This window comes from Oreochromis niloticus, linkage group LG1 (assembly GCF_001858045.2).
Source record: "Oreochromis niloticus isolate F11D_XX linkage group LG1, O_niloticus_UMD_NMBU, whole genome shotgun sequence".
Lineage (NCBI taxonomy): Eukaryota > Metazoa > Chordata > Actinopteri > Cichliformes > Cichlidae > Oreochromis > Oreochromis niloticus.
In genome coordinates this window covers 19,953,489-19,969,803 of record NC_031965.2, presented here as the reverse complement: position 1 = coordinate 19,969,803, position 16,315 = coordinate 19,953,489, and the positions used below count along the sequence as shown (strand labels likewise).

General features: G+C 38.2%; 1 protein-coding gene across 3 annotated transcripts in view; it reads right to left on the bottom strand.

Annotated features, from left to right (window-relative positions):
- Nucleotides 1–621: 621 nt before the first annotated feature.
- The window catches only part of tub (TUB bipartite transcription factor), a 55,799-nt gene continuing 40,105 nt past the window's right edge, over nucleotides 622–16,315 (bottom strand). For 2 of the 3 annotated variants that reach the window (XM_025906152.1, XM_025906153.1), the window contains exons 4-12: nucleotides 13,718–13,855; nucleotides 11,481–11,636; nucleotides 10,248–10,369; nucleotides 8,330–8,521; nucleotides 8,082–8,194; nucleotides 4,890–5,004; nucleotides 4,147–4,245; nucleotides 3,847–4,018; nucleotides 622–2,934 (exon numbers count right to left, since the gene is read on the bottom strand). In XM_025906152.1, the coding sequence (XP_025761937.1) occupies nucleotides 2,801–2,934; nucleotides 3,847–4,018; nucleotides 4,147–4,245; nucleotides 4,890–5,004; nucleotides 8,082–8,194; nucleotides 8,330–8,521; nucleotides 10,248–10,369; nucleotides 11,481–11,636; nucleotides 13,718–13,855 (1,241 nt within the window). In that variant the 3' untranslated portion in view covers nucleotides 622–2,800. The remainder of the gene's footprint in view (nucleotides 2,935–3,846; nucleotides 4,019–4,146; nucleotides 4,246–4,889; nucleotides 5,005–8,081; nucleotides 8,195–8,329; nucleotides 8,522–10,247; nucleotides 10,370–11,480; nucleotides 11,637–13,717; nucleotides 13,856–16,315) is intronic. The other variant, XM_005466988.4, reaches the window with a different exon arrangement.

The window sequence follows — 16,315 nt, the reverse complement described above, 5'->3', positions numbered from 1 at the left end:
TAAATTTGGGGATTTTTTCTTAAAACAACTTTGTTAACATAAACTTCAAAAGACAATATTGCAGGAAATCTCAGCAAGTATTTGGGGGTTTTAATGTTTTTACTCATTTACAACGAAATATTTGGTGTGTACTCAGAGGTTTTCTGGTTAGAGTATCTAATCCAGGTTGATTAGAATAAAAGCGAGATCATTAGAAGAAACTCAACATGATTTATTGATATACACAATTCAGTTATTCTATTTGGCGATTAGACTCTGATGGCCCTTTACAGCAAAATTAATGAAAGATGAGCAGTGCGACTTAAGGTATGCTGAAGACAACAAGCAGAAAGATGATTGGACGACAACGTTTTACGGTACGGGAAGGTGGAAGTGATGTAATGAATAGCAGTCAAACACCTGAGGAAGCTGAGGAAGCAGAAAGATGAATGAATGCAGACCTTCCGTCTTGAACTTACGCGTGAGCTTTATCACACACCTGGATTTGTAACCAGAAAAGTAAAGTACTGTAACAGTGTTTATTTCTTTTCTGTAGTAAAGACACGTGACCATGTTCTGTGATCGCTGTACCAACTTCTGAAACATCTGGATTCTTGAGGAAACAGAAAGCATATTTTGGAGTATTTTTATGTCATTTTATTTCTTTTTTTCATGAACAAAGGACTGTGTACCACCACAGTAAATTGTACACCATTTACTGTACGTTACAATGACAGCACTAAAAACAAAGTGACAGAACCTCTGGCTCTTGGACACATGTATGAAAAGCAGACTTTACAGCAAGAGTATCAACAATTTTAAAATAGAAATTTGAAATAGTTAGAACACAGTTGAGTACAAGAATAGCACATCTGATAAAGATTTGCTCAGAACCCACAGTAACAATAGTGGAGATTGTTCGTCACCTCCATTCAGCATTTTTTTTTTTTTTTTTTAATGGTTGTAAAATACAAAATACCGTCATATATTTGAGAAAGGATACTGCCCCATAAGGAGCAAGAGGAATAATAGTTTGAGTAAAAATATGAACAGCAATAAACTACGTGATATAGAAACTTACTGCCAGTCGGATGAGGAATGTATCATACTCCATCTCAGTGAAGCACAGAGCTAATTTAATACATAAAGCAAAAGATGGAAGATGCATCGAAGCTATGGTAGTTTCACATTGTACGAGTATGTCTGTTGGCAGTAAGTCAATTTCTGTTCGGTACATTTTCCAAGCAGAGATCAGAAGATCCCAGCAAAACCTTAGTGTCACGGCCGGGCAGCCGGTGTGTTTAAGGTATGGACCCAAAAAGCGGACGTGAGAGAACTGAACTAAAGTTAAACAAAAGGCCAGCCTTTATTTGGGCTGATACAAGAATCAAAAGCGAGAGGAGGACTACATAAACATAAATAAAGAAAAAACTCAACTCAACAGCTAAGACTATAACTTTGACTAAGACTAACATGGGGGAACATAGGCAGACGACCTGACAACGAACAGTAAGAGACAAAAGACTTAAATACGCACATGAGGTGATGAGGGGAAGTGGGGACACGTGAGGAAACAGCTGACTAGAATAAACATAATGATGCCACAGGAAAATGTAAACCTAAATACAACAGACATGGAAACAAGACAAATAAGTGAAGTCTAAAAACACTGAGCCAGGACTGTGACACTTAGGCCCGAGTACCTCAGATATCTGCTATATATCTGCTGCCTGATTTACAGTATTATGTAAATAAATAGCCATCTATTTAGTGCAACATGTTCTGGACCCTAAATATAATTTTAAGTTAAAATCTTAAGATGCACACTTTGGAATATTATCTTCTGAATGTTGTGCAACCCCAGGCATTGTTTTTCAGTCGAAATGAACTTTCATTAAAGAAAAAAAAAATTCTAAGTAGCTACAGAGAAATCCTCTCGGTGTATGTGAGGAAAGCAAAAAACGCAAAGACCAATTCAAGCTCAGCTCATTTTACGGCCAAGGTGTAACACTGGAATTAGTCTTCAAAGGCACAATAAAGTATGTACAGCTATAGCTCATCCACCACAGACTTCAAAGTAAAGTGCACCATCATCCTATACATTCACGTATATGACACTGTGACACAATATTGTATATGATACACAGCACTGTGTAACATGCCTTTCCCCTTTTCATACCTCTAATTTTTTTTTGTTTCCACTGTGGATACAAGTGATCTTCCTATCATGACATTTAATGTGCTTGCAGTTCCGTGGAGCGATTACAGCAGAATTTGTTGCAAATGACAGCAGAGAACATAAAATGAGCAGGTAATAAATATGTCAATAAAATAAATACATTGTGACGTGCATGTTATTATTAATTCAGTAAGTATATTAGCAGTATCCATGCTCGAGGAAGAGTATGACTTTGTGTTGGTAGTTTACATAACCCAGTCAACTTTTTTTAAACTTACTGATGCATAACGGTTAGTTATAGTTTACAGATAAAGAAATGTTAAATTACTAGAACTACTACATAAAGAAACATATTTATAATGCCATTGCAGTACAAAATGACTATAGTTATCAAAACAAATGAATCTGATTTGGAAAGTGGATTACTCTTTGTGCTTGTTTTCTTCCACTGACAAACACCATCCTGAGGTCCCACCCCACCCCCACACACATACGTACACATAATTTAAGTCCCATAAAGCATTTCAGGATACATGGGACTTCCAAGGTAACTGGTGATCTCAAATCAGTCCCAGTGATACATAAGCAGCCCTTGTTGAGACAACAGGAGGAGTAGTTATCCACTGAACTTCAGGCTGGAGTCTATTCACAAGCTAACTTGCTGTCAAAGCTGGAGAGGGCAATGGCAAAGGCTTGCAGGGCACACATTGGGTAGTTATAGTCCATGGTGAACACATCTTCTGCCACACGGCCAAACTGCATCACAATATAGTCAGCTGCAGAGGGAAAAACAAGTGGGAAACAGATTATGTCTGAGCTGATTTGAAACATTTCCCCTTTTTACTGTGCTTCTTCACAAAACTCATAAGTACCTATTTCTTTATGGCAATATTAATACGCATAACTGACGAAATAAACTGTATGATGTAAAGTATAGTGTAAAATAATCTGCCCCTCAGCAACAGTTCTACAAACTTTCTGTAGTTTTCCTTTGGCTGATTTTTCACTCATTTTCAATCCAGTTTTTGTTTCTTTCTTTGGAACTATGAAAAAAGCCAAATATAAATATAACACAGCAAAAAATTGTATTTTATGCCAGCAAGTGAAGCAGTGAAGCAGTGTGGGATCATCTCAACAGAGAACAGAACAAAAGGCAGCCAACATTCAAAGAAGAGCTTTGAGAGTCCTTCAAGAAACCTGGAGAACTATTCCTGAACACTCCTGAAATTACAAGAAAGCTTGCCAAAGAGACTTCCGGCTGTGTTAAAGAACACAGGTGGTCATAAGAAATATCCAAAATACAAATTATAAAGACTCTACTTTTGCTTATATCTTGTTTTTCCATGCAAATTTGCACATTTTTTAGTCAATAACTGCACACATTTTCCATTTTTACTTGCAAGATGTAAGAAATGAGGGGTGTTTATTACAATTCCGTGTAAGGAGCCAACAACATGAAGAAATGTTATATTTGTTATATTTATAAAGTTATTTTCTAAATCTGTCTGACAAGTACCTATATGTAACATTTAAAAACAATACTGTCTAATATAATAGCATCCACAGTATCAGCTTATGTGGCTGTCTCAAACAGTCACTGGGTAAAACAAGATTATAAAACAGGAACAGACCTTTGTCTTTAGCCTTTGTTAAATATTAGGAAATATTATGTGTGAACGAAAGCTTACGGTCATTGTCGTGAATAATTTGGAAATTCTTAACGGAAGCCTGAGTGACTCTGCCGTGGAAGTTGAGCACGTAGGACTGTGTGTCATCGTTCCACACAGGCGTCTTGTTGTGAAGTTCAATCACGCTCTCTGTGTTCTTGTTCTGCCACCTGGCCAGCAGTGACTCATGATCCTGTAATGAAGAAGAATAGAAAAGCCTTGGACATGGACACCATATGTATCGGATCGATTAAATAAGTATTAGAAGAGGCTGAACTGGTCAGAGCAGCTGCGACTACTGAGAAATTGGGCAACACATACATTTCGTGGCCGAATAGACACTCTCTCGTGGTCCATGTTCATTCCAGGAATGATGACACTCATTTTTCGAGGCCCTTTAAATCCTAAGACATTGGTTTCCTAAATTTAAAAAAAAAGAATTAAAAAAGATAAACAGATCACCTCTCAATGCCCTTTCTTAAAGAAATGTTATCCTAAGGTGGATTACTGAATGTTAATTCTGGATGCAGTTATATAAAGCTGTACTTTTCAAAGCCTTAGCTTTAGCTAATATTTGTCTTTTTGCTCACTGCCATCGGAAGACGACCGGCTGACGTCCATGTTATTTCCTTTTTTTTTTTTTGGGCTATTTTCAAGCCATAACCTGGCAAACTTTTTAAAATGTATTTCATTTAGTTAACCTTTATTTAACCATGAGGTCCCTTGAGATTAGCAGCTTTTTTTCAAGGGAGACATGGCCACATCTCAATTTTAAACACTGCATCTGAATTTTTGCAGCACATTGTACTGTCATGTGTCATGCACAGTGCTTGTGTGCTGCCAGGGCTTAGGACAGGGAGGACAGAGCTGCTCCATTCACAATTCTGCTGCAACTTTTTTCCATTTCTGCAGTTTTAAACAGGTTACTGGAAAAATACATTATTTTAAATAAGTAGTATTACAGCATATGTCTAACAAAATCAAAATAATAATAATGCTGTATCCTTTCAGCAATGTGAAAACCCAAGTATTGTCCAAAAAAAAAGTCATTTCGATGAACTCACATAGCAAATGGCTGCTAGCTCTTGACGCAAGTTGCTAGCTTCGAGGCTGGTGGTGCTCTTCATAGGGTTCAGACCGTTGTCATATACAGTGAACTTAGTTCCCATGAGGTTTGATCTGCAAACAAAACACAACACATTAAGGAATGTAATGACTGTTTAAAACAAAACACCGGCGTAAATTAGCAGCTTTGCTATAATCTGGCATGTTTACATATTATATTTTTGGTCCATTAACATGCGCTATCCCTGCTAAATATATAAAAAACAAATAACTAGAAATAACAGGTATCCAGGTTTCATTACATAATGAAAACAGATCATATAGTTTGACGCTTGAGTTTTGAAATATGAACTGAGCTACTTTGCAACAACTAATTGTCACTGGTGTCAAACCTGTGTTTTTGTGCTCTCCCTGGAGTATAACTCCCTTCATCATCTCATTTAGTTTTAACGGAAACCACACCTTACAAAATGAATCATGTTGCATTCAGTAAGACTTAAGCTAGCCAATGAGATCATAAAATCGTCAAGAAAGTGTTCGCCGAGTTCACAGATAAAATCGTAAGTGGAGTGATTTTTCCAGAGCCGTCTACATACTGTCTATGGATACAAACTGAAAGGGAAATAAAGCAGAGTACAGCGTTTGCAAATCACTGCATGCTTTTGACTTCATGCCCCTTTAAATATAATTGTTGTGTTCCACTCGAGTTCGTCCTTGTTGGCTTATGGCTCAGCAGTGATTGATAGACTGGATTTTGGCAGGTGGGTGGTCCAATCTAAATCCTGACAGACAAGGCAAGTGGCTAGTGCTCTGTCTTTAAGTGAATTCTTACATGAGGTGAACACTGGCCGAAAAGTTGACAAATTAAGACATACACCATCCTTGACTCGATTCCCAGCGAGAGCAGCTTTGCTTAATTTCATCCCACCTTCTCCCTCCCTACCCCACTCGATCTTTTTTTCTTATACCACATTTACTTTCATATTTTGCACTCACTTTTCACTGAGCAACCTTTTTCTATAAAATGAGAAATTAGAAAACATATCTCGCTGTACTGTAGCACTGATGTTTGATGTATTATGCTGTTCAATCAATCATTAATTAGTTCTTACACTTTTTAGACTGTCAGTCATTAGTTCTTAATAGCCATTAATGCACCGCACACCAGTAAATGGCAATAAAAACAGAATCTGCAGGATTGGCCAACTATACTCAATTCCAGCTATGAAATAACCATTTATCTAATATTGGAGAGCAACATTTGCATTACTCGGTTATACTCGTGCAGGGTATTTTAAACAACTTTGACTTGACACCTACTTGTGTGGTGTAGGTGGTGCCATTTAGAAATTGTTCTTAGAAGCCACATGTTTAGGCGTCTCATTTAGATATCTCATTTAGGCCAAGGACTGATAAAAGGTCACTGTTCGTTCCAATTTAGACCACCATCATTCAAGCAGGACAGTGATTGCAAAGCTTTGAGCGGTACATCGGCCAGTGGTCCAAAGACTAAAAGGTTGCACAGGCCCATATTTGATTAAACCCTAGAGTGGCTTCCATGGAGCCTTGAAGCTGTTTCTAATGATTATGTCAATCATGTTTTGTTTTGTTTTGTTTTAAATACTATTATATTAGATGAGAAATAGTAATGCCAGCACAAAAGTTAAATAAGAAATCTAACACTTAGAATAATTACTCAGATTATGTATTCTGATCTGGAAGAAATTATTCATCAGTTAAAGTCTTGCACTTCTTTACTTGACAACATCCCCAACAAACTCTTCAAATCTGTGTCTCGTTGTTTTACAGATGATATTATCAATAGTTCTCTCCAGACTGAAGTTTTCCCTGTTTCTCTGAGATGTGCTGTAATCACACTGCTACTCAACAAGAACAACTTAGAGTCACTGGTAATGAATAATTATAGAGGCATTTCTAATTTTTCATTCCTCAAAATATTTGAAAAATGCTTACAAACAACCGGATGAATACCTTTCAAATCACAGCATTTATGATAAATACCAATCAGGGTTCAGATCTAATCATAGAAACAGCTCCTGCTAAAGTCATCAATGACCTGCAGATAAACAGTGACTCACAGAGAGTTGCAGTTTTACTTGTGCTTGATCTCACTGCTGCTTTTGACACTGTTGATCGTGACATTTTAATTTAAAGGCTGAATGAGTTTTAGATCTACACATCTAAAATTTCCTCAAGGATCCGTCCTTGAGCCCTCGAGACACTTGAACCTTTACAAGCTCTTTCTTGGTACTATCATAAAGAATCATAATATTATCTTGAAATTCTTATACAGGTGATACATAGTTGTACCCATCATCATCAAAAAAATGTATTCATATTTATCATCTCTTCCTCTGAAGCACAGTGAGCGGGTCAGAAACCTTGGCATCATTTTGGACAGTGATCTCAGGTTTGATAAAAACATCAATAAGGTTAGTAAGAACTGCTTTTCTAATGATAGAAAAGTTAGAAAATTCTTATCTCAAAGTAAAATTTGTCCATGCTTTCATATAAATTAGTTTAGATTATTGTGGCTTCTCCATTTGCAGGACTCTCACAAATAATCAGTAGACCGACTCTCATCATATTAAAATGCAGCAACAGAGTCCTCACAGGTATGCAGGAATTTGAACATATTATTGCAGTATTGAAGTCATTTCATAGACTGCCAGTGCAATACAGAATTACCTTTAAAAGCTTTTTATTAGTTCATAAAGCTCTTAGTAGTTTGGTCCCTTGAGTACATCCTCTCCTCTGACTTGCTCACTGTTTATAACCCAGTCAGACCTCTCAGGTCTTCAGGTCCAGATCTTTTAAATGTTCAGATGCAAGTATGCTGAGGGAGCGTCCGGTTACTGTGGTCCTGTTCTTTGGAACAAGCTGCCTGCTTACCTGAGATCAGTTATATCCGTGCAAACATTCAGAAACAGACTCAAAACCTTTTTGTTCACACAGACCTACACTCTATAGCTGTCCATTTTATTTTGCTATTTTCACTGCCTTAAGGTATTGTACCTTTTTTAATGCATTTCTTTCTTCTGTGTTAAGCACATTGGCTTTCTATATAATGAAATGTGCCATATAGATTAACATTGCCAATGCCATACAGTATGTAATTCCTAATGTAGGCTGCTAAAGTGTTTAATACAACAAAGCCACTGAGGACTTACCTCAGTTTGCCAATAAAACTCTCTCCACCTCGAGACAGATCAGTTGGATCAATGGAGATGAGGTAATTTGATGTTTTACTCTTTTTCCTCTTTCTCCCAGCTAACAGGAACACCTGTTACCAAACCAAACCATACTGTCAAACACCTACAGACAATCAACGTGGTTTGATACCACAAGTGTTAACAACTTACTGTAACAGACAGATATCTTGTGTAATATGTTTTTAAACCTTGAAGACTCGTCTCACCTTCTTGCCATCCTCTCTCTCCAAGTGGAGATAGTAGGTCGGATACATGCCTCTGTCCATGCCCTTTTTGTCCCTGGTGATTCTGCACTTCACTCTGACCCCCTGCGGTGCTGGGCGCAGAGAAAACTCCTCAAGGTCATCAACATCAATGGCAGGTTCACTGACTGGTGGAGTGGGTGCTGAGGCCACCTCCTGTAGGATCAAACATGGCAAGAGCCCTCGTGAAATGGTGGACCGCTGAGCATTAAAGCAGAGTAATGAGTCTGAAAATCAAATTGTCCACTGGGATTAAGAATGAGCACACTGTGTCTAAAATAAGGACCTGGAGCAGAGACAGAACATTGAAATGACTGAAGGGAAAAAATTAGAGTGGAAAGAAGAGCAAAGAGAAATTATGTTATCAAAAGGGGAAAGAGACAGCAAAGGCTGGGAAGTCCATAACTGTGTGTTACATTCTGTGCTTTTCTACTTAGCTATACTTTTACTGCATTTGCAGAGTGTTTGTACTGAAAAAGGAAGTCATTGCCAATCAGACACTTTCCAAATGGTATTACATAGTGGATCAACATCTGATGCTACCGTTCAGTTTTGACTCCAAAACATGACAGAGTTGTCCCTTCTCTCCTGAACTCCTCCATATATGCTGCAGATTCAAATTGATGTTTTTCACTCCATAAGACATTTTGCCACTGATATTCAGTACAATTCTTGTGTACTTTGGGATACCTCAACCTTTTCTCCTTGTTTCCCTTCCTTAAGAATGGCTTCTTGAAAGCCACATACCCACTGAGACCATTTCTGATGACGGTTCAGTGAACAGAAGATGGATCAACTAAAGAGCCAGATGTATCTCTGTCCTGTGACATGCCTTTTCTGTTTTTCCCCACTATTTCTTAAAGACATGACATTTCAGAATTGGATCTTTGCTAAGTTGTCTTTTATGTGTGAATACAACACTGGTTAATCCCTTGAGTTTTATGCTTGAATGATTCATAGGTCAGACTTAAATGGCTCAGCAAAAAAGGAAAAAAGTGCTCTGATAATGGTCAGGTACAAGGACTCTACAGAAAATTAGCAAAAAGCAGTTGATACCCAAAGAAAAGCTGGAAGGCTAAGGCACTATGGCCCAACACCACGTTAAAAACAAAAAACTAGAAACTCTGGCTTCTTGGAAGCAAAGACTACAAAAAATGAAGGGTGGCTCAAGACTTTTGCACCACGCTATATCTATAAACAAAGACATCTTTGTACTTTGGCTACTTTCTTACAAGTGGGCATCCAGCAAAATGCTCACTGAGGTAAGAAAACAACTGAGGAACAATCATAGGTTTAAAGGAATCACTTGACCTGGTTAACATTTCTGTTATTGAGTCTTCCTCAAGCAAATTGAAGTTGTATGGGTCCTCCCCAAAAACATGACAGCATACCTGCATCCACAAGACTAGTAAGAAGCAGAGTACAATGTGTGGTCCTAGAAAAACATGGAAAAAATAAACCTGTTTCTGAAACCTGTTTTCTAAAAGTACTTTTATTGCACCATGTTCATTCACTCTCGAGCTGCTGTAACATGAATCAAATGGCTGAATTGCCACCTCAGCGTGCAGTCAGGCTCTATAGAGTCTTGCTAATGACCTACTAATTGTATTCAGGTGTGGTACAACAGGGACAAAAGGAAAAGTTGCAGGAGATCAGCCCTCGAGGACTGGAGTTTGAGACCCCTGGCATATGGGAAATACTTAATTTGTTTTAAATTAAGCTATAATTGTCTGCAACTCTACTTTCAGCTGGGAAACTGTCCAAACTGGTGATAAAATACATAGCAGATTTTTGTTTTTTATTAGCTACTGTCAAAAGGTGCTCGGTGCTGCGCAAAAAGACATGGAGAGAGTACAAATTCATGCTGTGAAATTAATTTTACCTTGCTTGACTTTTTACTTGTGGCAGAGCCTGGTCTTGTGTTGCTGTTGAGCTGTGAAGAACTGGAGCTAATTTCATCATCATCATCCTCCTCTTCATCAAAATTCATGCTGCTCGATATACCTTCACAGGAAGGATGGAAAGAAGGAACGAGAGGAAGAAAGAACAAAAGAAAGAAATTAAATTGGAAAACGAGGCCTCGAACAGGAACACATAATAGAAATAGACAAAATAGATAGAAAGAAAAAGACCAATACTGATCCAGGTTTCAGACCTTTTGGAATTTTTATGTATTTAAACTGAGTACTAACAGGTTATATTTGCTGTGATGACAGGTCTGTATATTATCTGCCGTCTACTCAGTTCTGATGCTACAGTGACTACATTTATCATTGCAAATGTACTGCAGCCAACAAAAATATAACATAAAATATAATAGTATATAACGTTACTTATTTAGTGCTAACAATACTGTGGCTAAATACCAGACTTTAAACTGATCCACTTGTGGCTGCATTTTACGTGGCTTATCTGGTGTGTGTTTTCACTGATTACAGTCTCATTTAATGAGCGATTTTGTTGTAGTTTTTGGCACATAAAACTTGCTGAAAATGTATCTTACTTAAAGCATTGTGTCTTAAAAGAAGAAAGCGTAGAGTTCGTGCTGGGATGGCTAAAACATCATTTTTGCCACTTAAAATAATCTTTTTATTTACTTTTAATTTTGCAAAGTTAAACCCAATTAAGCACCTGAACTCTAACCCTCATCACTCAACTCCCTCTCTATTTGCTCCCCAGTACACTGTGATGAACAACTATCATAATGGATCAGGAAGCACGTGCACTATAACAACTCTCTCCACTACACTTTTGCATCAGTGCATTTGATTGTAAATTACAGTTCACATACCGGTCAACGTAGTCAAAAAAATTCCCTTTGCTGCTCACCGAATATAGATTATACAGTTTTTGTGTTTATTATGTATGGAACAATTAATGTGTGATAGTGCTGAGTGTTTACAGTACGAATAATTATATTATTTTTCATTCAGACGCTGGATTTTAAAATGGCCTATTTATTTGGAGTTGTGTGTTTTTTAACATGAGTCAGTGTTTTTCATCCTCCCACCAACACAGCGCGGCAGCAGACCAGAACGCCGTGGGTGTAAATAAGGACTTGTGGTTGTGCTATTGCAGATGCAGTGGCAGAAGCTTTCTTGAGCGCTGTCAGTACCTTTTTTGAGCATGGTCACGCGAAGATCCTGTTTACTCTGAGACTGAGTGCAGCTCATCACGGGCTCTGCCTCGGCCTCCTCTGAGGTGGGGTGACCCACTGTCAGGATCTGGATCTGACTGTCATCCTGCTGGGAAGCCAGGCCATCGATCGCTGCTGAGTCAAAATCCCAAAAAAGAAAAACAAACTCTTTCAGAATGACTCACTTCTTTCCCACTATCAGTATTTCATGCTGTCGTAAGATTCAAGTCTAAATGAACCACTGCAAAGTACAACGAGGGCAGGTTGTTCAGCAACAATTTGTGCATTAATCACTTAGTCAGCTAGCCTGAGTAAATCTGATAACATTCCCATTTCTCCACTTTTGGGCATTTTGTTTTATGTAATTGTTTTGCTCTGTGTCTTCAATATTCAATCAACTTCTAAAGTGTGCATTCAGGCAAAAAGGACACTTCTCCACTTGTCCTACGAAAAGAATTGAAAAAAAAAAGAAAAGAAAAGAAAAGAAAAAAGAAAATATTGCATAGAGTTTGCAGGCATTCAGATTTACAGCTCTATTAAGGTCCCGCCACGGCATTTAAATCATGTTGTGGTCTGGACTTTGACTGGAGCACTGCAGCACCTTAATTATTTTCTTCTGTTGCATGAACCCATTTTGGGTGTAAGTTTTGGCTGCAGGACAGATGACCTCACATTTGACCCTAGAAAACCTTATACACAGAAATTCATGGTCAACTAAATGACCGCAAGGTGTCCAAATCTCCCCTCCACTGCTGCCAGTTGTTATGAGGTGTTTTTGCCGATATACCGTATTCATTTTTCTCCAAACATCATGCTGTACATTATAACCAAACATCTGCACTTTACCTCATCTGTTCAAAGGACAGTGCTCCATTCTATTGTCTTGTAGTATTTTTTCAGATGCAAACTTAAGCCATGTTGTCATGTTCTGCTTTCCCCTAGCAACCCTTCCAAACAAGTCATGCTTTTTCAGACTTTTTCTGATTGTACTGTCATGAACTTGAACATTTTTTTTTTTAATTTTGTCCCAGAAGAGCACAGTTTGGCCTTGGGGTGAAACTTCTAGGAAGTCTACTCAGGGAAGAGGGTGGCATTATGTTAACACACATCCGGAAGCTCCAGACTTACTGCCGAAAATTCTGCTTTTAGAAAAATGTTCACACTTGCTGATGATGAATTAATCAAATGCATTTGATTAGCAGCACCTTAAGGGTGTACATAGCTGCATAACATCCTGTCAAAGCCGTCATTTTGATGTGACTGTACATTCTACTGAGTATATATACACATATATATATATATATATATATATATAGAGAGAGAGAGAGAGAGAGAGAGAGAGAGAGAGAGAGAGAGAGAGATGCGTGTAAAAATCAAGAATCCTATTTTTTCAAAAGTAAGTAAAAGGGTGCATTTTCATATCTTCATTATCTAAACTGAAAATGAACAACCTCTGATCTTCCTAGAGCTCATTTTCTAATGACTGCATCATTTCTGCTTATGCTTTAAACGAATCAGAGCATGAGACAGAAGAAGAAGTGAGACAGATCAATCAGTGGTGAATTTGGCACTGTTGGCCTGGATAATCTTTTACCACAGTTGAATCCAATTCACTTTCCTGGGACAAAGTCATTCCAAAGGCAAGCATCTGCTGTATTGCAGTATGTCAGATGCCAAATGTCTCCAAAGTCAGATATTGTTGATCAAGCTATGTATTTTTTTGGCAAACACCTTAACTATTATATTTCATTGCGCTGAGTCTGCAATAACACACTGAAGGTTGAACGGCATGGAAGCATAAGGGAAACAATGACAGCAATGTAGCTGGAGTTCAAACACATTTTTTTTTTAATCTTCTAATGTAGGTCTTCATTTGTGGTGTGTCAGTCTGTCATACATCATCACAGACACTGAGCTATGACGACTTTGGCACCATGGCAGGGGCTAAGAGGGCAGCCGCGTTTCACTCAGTTGTGCTGTTGCCAGCTGTGGCTCAAAAAATCAGTGGGGAAACCTTATCTGAGGATGGTAAACAGAGCTTGGATAGACTGTTGAAGCTGCTGGATAGTAAGGATTTCGGATCCTCTCTTTTTCACACAGGGGACCGCTTCTAAAAGCTGATTATTTGGTCTTTAAAAATGGATGTGCAAAGCCCAAGAACAGTATGTTTATCCATTTTTCACAGTTTAATTAACCATTTGAACCAGCACACTGACCTTTGTGTTTCCCCTTCCTCTCCTTCTTTTCACTGCCTGTCTGTGGAGTGGAACTGGCTGATGCTTTGCCCTTTTTGGCTGAGCGTGGTGGCTGTGGATCCGACATCACCTTCACCTCTTCCTGTTCAGCTTCTTGCACTGAACACAGGAATGAACATGACTGAAGCACATGCAGGGTTATAATAAATATGTCTTTCACATTAAACATTACGTTATATTCTAGTGTAATACACAATACCATTTGAAAGTATTTGCCCCTTTTAGATTTCTTTTTTTAAAATATAAACAAAATGCAATTTTTAAATGAGGATTTAATTTATTGAGGGGAAAAATGCTATCCAAACCTACCTGACCCAATGCAAAAAAAGTTATTCGACCCCTAAAACTAATAACTGGCTGTGCCACACTTGGCAGCAAGAACTGCAACAAAGCATGTGTGATAACTGAAAACAAGTTGTTCACATCACTGTGAAGGAATTTGAAGCAATCCTTTCTACAGAATTGTTTAAACTGAGCCACATCGGAGCATTTTACATCATGAATGGTCTGTTTAAGGTCACTCCAAAGCATCCCAATCAACTTTCAAGCCATGAAAAAACCTTCATTTGTTTTTTTTAGTCAGTCAGAGGTGGACTTGCCGATGTGTTTTTGGGTCATTTTTGTGGTGCACTAGAACTATGCGATAGAATAAGAAATCAGGAAGGTGGAAAACACTTTTTCACAGCAACCTATTGCAATACAAATGCTCAATTTTTGACAAATACGGTAAGTGACTGTAAGGTCAATTTTTTACTCAAAATGGGACTAATACTGGGCTGCAAATCTGTAGCTAAAATCACTGCAGGTTTACAGTCCAGAGTTTCCAGCTTAGAAAAAGTGTGGAGCTAACTGTGAATGAAGGCTAGAATGTTTTTATTCATTTTCCCGTAGCATTGGTATGGTTTATTATTCTCTTTTTTGTATCAGAATATAAGAATATTGCAGAGGAACATCTTTCTCTTATCTCTACAGAAAATCTGACAGTTTTTGGCCTTAATCCCAGAAACTGTCCCTCAACAAATAAATAAATAAATAAATAAATAAATGCTCTGCCTGGCCTTTGTGTGTAAATAAGAAGACTTCAGCAGCCCCAGATATAACAAATGGTTATGTCTATAACTTCTGTTCCCTGAAGGAGAGTAACTCGGTACAACATATAAAGTATGGCATAATAACTTTATTTATATAGCACTTTTCAAAACACAGAGTTACAAAGTGCTTCACAGTTCGAATAAAAGCTGCACACTGATGATACGTGTACATGAATGAAATGAAGGGGAACAGATAAAGGAAACCCTAACCTATAAAAATGAGTTTCAGCATTCGCTTAAAACAAATAACAGAGTCAGCCAAACTGATTGACTTCAGAAGGATGTTCCACAGTTTGGGCGCTACAACCTCAAAAGAATGATCACCTCTGGTTTTAAAATCAGGCACTAGTTAGATGATCAGAGAGGCTGAAAGCATTCGTCATGGTCAACCATCAGTTTAATAGCTGCTCTTCACTGAGCCAGGGAAGGGGCAACCTTGTGTTGTAGCTCGTTCCTCTTAACATATCTACCCATTCTCTTTCAGTTAGTTTACTCAGTACAACACACACAGCATGGGACATATGTACATACATAAATATACAACAATCAGAGGACAAGTCGGACAATCAGCACCTTAGTGCTTAATGAGCGACTGTAGGGGATGTAACGTCCAAATGATAGAGAGACCAGATGATGGACCAACTAGCTGCAGCACAGAAATTAATCACAGGAATACATTTATAAAGGGCCCATAAGGTTGCTATTCCTCTGGTGGAATCCCGTGCGCGTTTGGTGACAAAACGCACAGGCTTTGGTTTCAGTAATCAATCTCCTAGCGTGGACAATCCCCACTGTCCCCTGGAGACAGTAATGAACAGAAGATTTCTGCTTTACTTGCTTTGGTTTTGGTTACTCATACCAAAATCCAAACCAAAATTACTCCACAAGAAAACTCTAAATTAGTGCTCCGTGGACAGCCTATGCACCAACTGAGCAGTGGAGGCTAACACAATCAGGCACAGTTAAGCTAACGTCAAGCCACAGACAGCAGAGCTAACTAGCAGTAGCTAGCTAGCCCGACTCAGCAGAGGTTTTCTTGGCAAGGTAAAGAACGTAAGAAATGAAGGGTGACTGTGATGACACGGTGTATATGTCCAGCCCCACGTGCACCTATGTCATCACAAGTCATCTGCCTTAAAGCACTGAATAGAAGGGGTCTTCATCCAAGTCTTGTGGGGGTGTGATATCCCATACTACATGTGTTGTACTTCGAATCGACAGTTTCTGCTCCTGTGTGGTTTGATTTGCAGCACTGCAGTAGATGATGCAGTGTGTTGTATTCCTTCTACATGATGTCTTATTTAAAGCTGTAAATTTTACAGCTATGCAACACTAATCATTTAAAAAATGGTTTCATGTCTGGTTTATAGTTCTAATTGGGATGCCAGGAAGAACAAATACTCTTTATAAATAAGAAAGACTTATTAAACGAACAGTGTGACTTCTTTATTTCTTCAACTGATGTTTT